The sequence below is a fragment of the Protobothrops mucrosquamatus genome, unplaced genomic scaffold (genome assembly GCF_001527695.2).
Source record: "Protobothrops mucrosquamatus isolate PMUCROS unplaced genomic scaffold, P.Mucros_1.0 scaffold9049, whole genome shotgun sequence".
In the NCBI taxonomy this organism is placed as follows: Eukaryota; Metazoa; Chordata; class Lepidosauria; order Squamata; family Viperidae; genus Protobothrops; species Protobothrops mucrosquamatus.
Window position 1 is genome coordinate 1 of NW_015394841.1, and position 4,976 is coordinate 4,976.

The 4,976-nt window shown below is 44.9% G+C and overlaps 1 protein-coding gene across 1 annotated transcript; it reads left to right on the forward strand.

Moving 5' to 3' along the window:
- Nucleotides 1–2: 2 nt before the first annotated feature.
- LOC107300903 (SPRY domain-containing SOCS box protein 1-like) lies at nucleotides 3–3,648 on the forward strand. Its single transcript, XM_015830185.1, has 2 exons — nucleotides 3–150; nucleotides 3,521–3,648. Exons 1-2 carry the CDS (start codon nucleotides 3–5, stop codon nucleotides 3,646–3,648), a joined length of 276 nt encoding a protein of 91 aa, XP_015685671.1.
- The last annotated feature ends 1,328 nt before the right edge of the window (nucleotides 3,649–4,976 follow it).

Consider the following 4,976-nt stretch of genomic DNA (forward strand, 5'->3'; position numbering starts at 1 on the left):
ACATGGACGACGGGACCCTGAGCTTCATCGTGGACGGACAGTACATGGGCGTGGCCTTTCGGGGGCTGAAAGGGAAAAAACTGCACCCCGTGGTGAGCGCCGTGTGGGGCCACTGTGAAATCCAGATGCGATACTTGAACGGCCTCGACCGTAAGTCTCTTCGCTTTCGTGATACCTGGTTCTAATTGGGCCTCTGTACGGGATAATTAGCAATAGCAGCAGTAACACTTAGACTTATAGACCGCTTCACAGTTCTTAACAGCCCTCTCTCAGCGGTTTACAGAGTTGGCCTATTGCCCCCCAACAATCTGGGCCCTCACTTTACCGACCTCGGAAGGATGGAAGGCTGAGTCGACCTTGAGCCGGTCAAGATCGAACTGATGGCAGTGGGCAGAGTTTAGACTGCAATTCTGTATTCTAACCACGGCACCACCTGCCTTCCTTCTTGTCTTCCTTCCTTCTTGTCTTCCTTCCTTCCTTCCTTCTTGTCTTCCTTCCTTCCTTCCTTCCTTCCTTCCTCCCTTCCCAAGCAATAGCACTTAGACTTATATACCGTTTCATAATTCTTTTACAGCCCTCTCTAAGCAGTTTATAGACTCGGCCTGTTGCCCTCCAACAATCTGGCTCCTCATTTGTGTGACTTCCGAACAGTGTGTGTTGATTTCTACACAATTTGCTCTTTGAAGCTCATCTTTACCAACCGAGGCTCACAAATTATGTCAAAATTTGATGCTGGGTTGATTTTTCTCGCTTCTTGGTGCTTTTTTGGGGGGGGTGTTTCTTTGCAAACCGGGGGCTCCCATTTTCACAAGAGAAGAGACGCCGGTTTTGCTGAGAAGAGGGAAACTGAGCAAATCAATGGATTAAAATTTAAAATCTAAATCTAAAATCCTGCCCTCTGTGGTATTTTTTTATTTTTTTTGTGTGGGGGTGAGGACGCGTTTTAAAAAAACAAAACAGCAGCCGGTGGGCCTGTTGGCTTATCTGCAACCAGACAGCTAAATTCCTGTCAATGACAAAAGAGTTTTAAGACTTAGTTGCTGAGTCATAATTCTCCAGAATATGCCTTTTTTTTTTTTTTTTTTTTGCATTTGTCTGCCTCTTTTTTGATTCCTGGTGTGTGGCACAATCTTGCTTGGTGCTTGGTGGGTTTCAGCTGGCTTAGCAACCCAAGTTGGGATTTATTATCTTTTGCAAATTGGTTTTGTTTTTGTTTTTTGGCAGATAAAGTGGAACAGCCTCGGGTTTTCTCCAAATCCTGGATCGGGGAAAATATTTCCTCTCTCCCAAGGGGGCGAAACACTAGGAAAAGGGGGCACGGGGAGAATTTGGGGATGGGGGAGGCGGGTCTGCATCTTGGGATTTGCATCCACGACGTACAGACGCCGCTTTCTTAAAAGGCAGTGCAGGGAATCAACCAATCAATCGCTTGATTGATGGTTTTTGTGCCAGCAGGTTTTGTAGACCCTCCCAGCTGTAATGCTGTCTGTTTATGTATTTATTTAAGGGTAGGATTGCATTGCATTTCCTGGTGATTCGGGGCTGCCTGCTGAGCTGGTCACCCAGGGAGAAGAAGACCCTTGCCCAGAGAAGCGAGTGCCAAAATCAGTTTTGCTCCAACTCTTCTCTGTAGCCTTGAGATCTAGCAACTTGGTTTTCCCCTCTGTTCTATTCTGTTCTGTTCTATTTCTATTCTCTATTCTATTTCTATTTTATTCTCTATTTCTATTCTATCCTATTTCTATCCTTATTCTATTCTATTTTATATTCTATTCTGCATTATTCAATTCTATTCTCTTCTATTCTATTCTAATTTCTATCCTATCCTGTCCTATCCTACAATCTATTCTATTCTATTCTATTCTATTTATTCTATTCTATTCTATTCTATTCTATTCTATTCTATTCTATTCCATTCCATTCCATTCCATTCCATTCCATCTTCTATTCCATCTTCTATTCTATTCTATTCTATTCTATTCTATTCTATTCTATTCCATTCCATTCCATTCCATTCCACTCCACTCCACTCCACTCCACTCCATTCCTTATTCTATTCTATTCTATTCTATTCTATTCTATTCTATTCTATTCTATTCTATTCTATTCTATTCTATTCTTCTCTTCTCTTCTCTTCTCTTCTCCACCTGTGTTCTGGCAAGCAAAGTCAACGGAAGAAGCCAGATTCGCTTAATGACGGCACGATTTGCTTAACAAATTCAGTGATTCGCAAGTGGCAAAAAAAAGTTGTAAAATGCAGCAAAACTCAGCAACTGCCTTGCTTAGCAATGGAAACTTTGCGCTCGTTTGTGGTCATATAGGCCAAGGGACTACCTACACGCTATAGCAAAGCGAAGCCGGTCAAGACGAAATTTCAGGCAGAAAAGTTAGTGAATTATCCTCAAGTGGGCTTCCCCCAACCCTTAATTCAGAACTTCTGAATCCAGGAGAGTTTGGTCAGTAACATTTTGGCACTGCTTGCCGTCCTCTCGGGCGTGTTGGGTTGGGTGACCAATTCTGACACACGGAATGCCACCCGGTGCTCTCCCGTGTGGCTTAGCCGTTGGCGTGCATGATTTGAGGCTTGCCGTTGGCAACCGTCTTTGGAAAATCTGCCGGAGGAGGAAACGGCAGCTGGGAGAAATAAGTCATTGCAAAAAAAAAGAGATTTAATTGCCGATATTCGTGACGTTTTCCTGCAGGTGTTGCTTTTAAGTGGGATGACTTAGCCGAACTTAGTCAACAGGATGAGACTTTTTTCTCTGGAGTGGGGAGGTCAAAATCGGTCTCGGCTACTATGCAACGGTGCTGATTTTTTTTTCCTCCCCCCGCCTGACTCCGCTAAATTTCCAAAATTAGTGTTGTAGACAAAGCTAATTGCCAGAACGAGCTTATTTCATCTCTGTCGTCTTAACTCACTTTGGAAGTCGGGGATTTGTGACGCCAAAGGGAACCGACCGATTCTTCCTCTGGCCACCTAGAGATTTTCTGGATCTAGCAGACGAAGGATTTGGGCTAATTTAAGAAAAATAAAAAAAAATACGCATTTCTCAGACCAGAAAGAACTGGTGGCAATTTGACTTTGTGGTAATGGATGTCAGCCTTTCTCAATGGCAGCAACTTTAAAATGGACGGACTTCAATTCCCAGAATCCCCCCTCCAGCAGGTGAGGACTGCAACTCCCAGAATCCTGCAGGCCGGGCTGGGGAATTCTGGGAGTTGAAGTCCACGCATTTTGAAGGTGCTGAGATTGAGAAACACGGATCTAGATCGGGGCTGATCTCATTCCAGCAAGTTAAATGATGAATTTGGCCTCTGCGATCAATCTTAATCTTAACGCGCAAAGCCATTTTGCTGTGAACTGTACCAATTTTGTCCGTTGTTTTTTTTTAAATTACATCCGGTATACAGCTGGGCTCACTGAAAGATCTCGACCTGTCTGTGCGGTCAAACGGCTGGTTGAATTTGGACTGTACTTAATTTGTGAACGGTGCTAATTTTGGATCTGTTTCCCTTTTAGCCGAACCTTTACCGCTGATGGACCTTTGCCGGCGTTCGGTGCGCCTCGCTTTGGGCAAGAACCGGCTGTGTGAGATCGCGACGCTACCTTTGCCCAAATCTCTCAAAAATTACCTTCTTTACCAATGACCCCCCTTTTGACACCGGAAGGACAAGACTCTCGCTGTAGGAGTGAACTATGTTGGATTCATTGAGACAAACTCTTGGGGGTTCATCCTTTCCCGTGCATTTTTCCCGGAAACTTGCCCCGCGCTCCATCCCTGGGCCAAGCTGCAGGTGGAAAGCTCCTTTCCAAGATCACATCCCAGTGGGATTTTCCAGAAAAGATTCCTTTTCTTGATAATTCCACCCAAACTTTCTGCATCCTTGTTTAGTTTTCCACTCGCCGTCAGCCACAAAAGGTCCCGTGGAGTTTTGTCGAGTGAGGACGACTCGGCGACTCGTCCGTTTTGGAGATGGCGCAGGGGCAAGAACTGGACGATCGGCCCAGCCTGGCTGCAGGAAATGGATTTGGCCCGGGAGGATGGGGTGGTGGCCTCCAACAGAAGAAGCAAGCCCCTGCTGGAGATCTCCTTTCTCGCCCTGGTCCTCGGCCGTGTTTTATCCTGCCTTCACCACCGTGCCTTGGCGCCCGCGCATGGCTCACCTCCCATCTTTTGCTGGAGAAGATACTTGAAATGAACATTTGGGGTGAAAAGATCATTTGGGGGGGCTGGGAGGGAGGGAGGGATTGTCCTAAACCAGCCCATAGAGGAAAAAAAAAACCCTGCTATAAAGGACCATTTTTCTCCATCCGTCCTTGACAGAGGGTGGAGGAATGGCTACACGAGCGCAGCTGGCTGGGAATTGGGGTGCCGGATATTCGCGCTCAATGGGGCTTAAATTGTAGGATGGGTGGTTTAGCCAGCTAAGCCAAGTTCCATCCTGGATTCCTTGTTTGCAATCAGGCTAAAATCCCACCTAGCCGGGCTAAAATTCAGTTCCTGACGAGGAACTAGATCTTGAATTGGTTGGAATCACTTTCTAAACACCTTCCTCCACTTCTTAGGCACGGCAAAAATGGCCCCACAAATGTGATAATCTAAACTAGCAAACATCCTTGATCCAACCAGCAGGGAAAACATTTATCTTTGATACTGCCTTCCAAGGGATTTATTTTGCACGTATTTTATTAACCTAAATGGAGCTGGGGAAGACTTTGGTTTTGTCCCTTCCACCAAAAATTGTTCGACAGGTGTGTTCTTTTGTTTGATGTGTGTTGGTACATGGGGCTTCTCTAATTCGGAGGGGGAAATGTTAATATATAGATACATATGTGTGTGCGTGTGTATGTATGTGTGTATGTGTATATATATATATATATGTATATGTATATATACACACACACACATTTTGCATTGTTTTGAATGTAAAAACGCTGGATTGTTTTTGTTTTTGTTGATGTTTTTAAGACATGC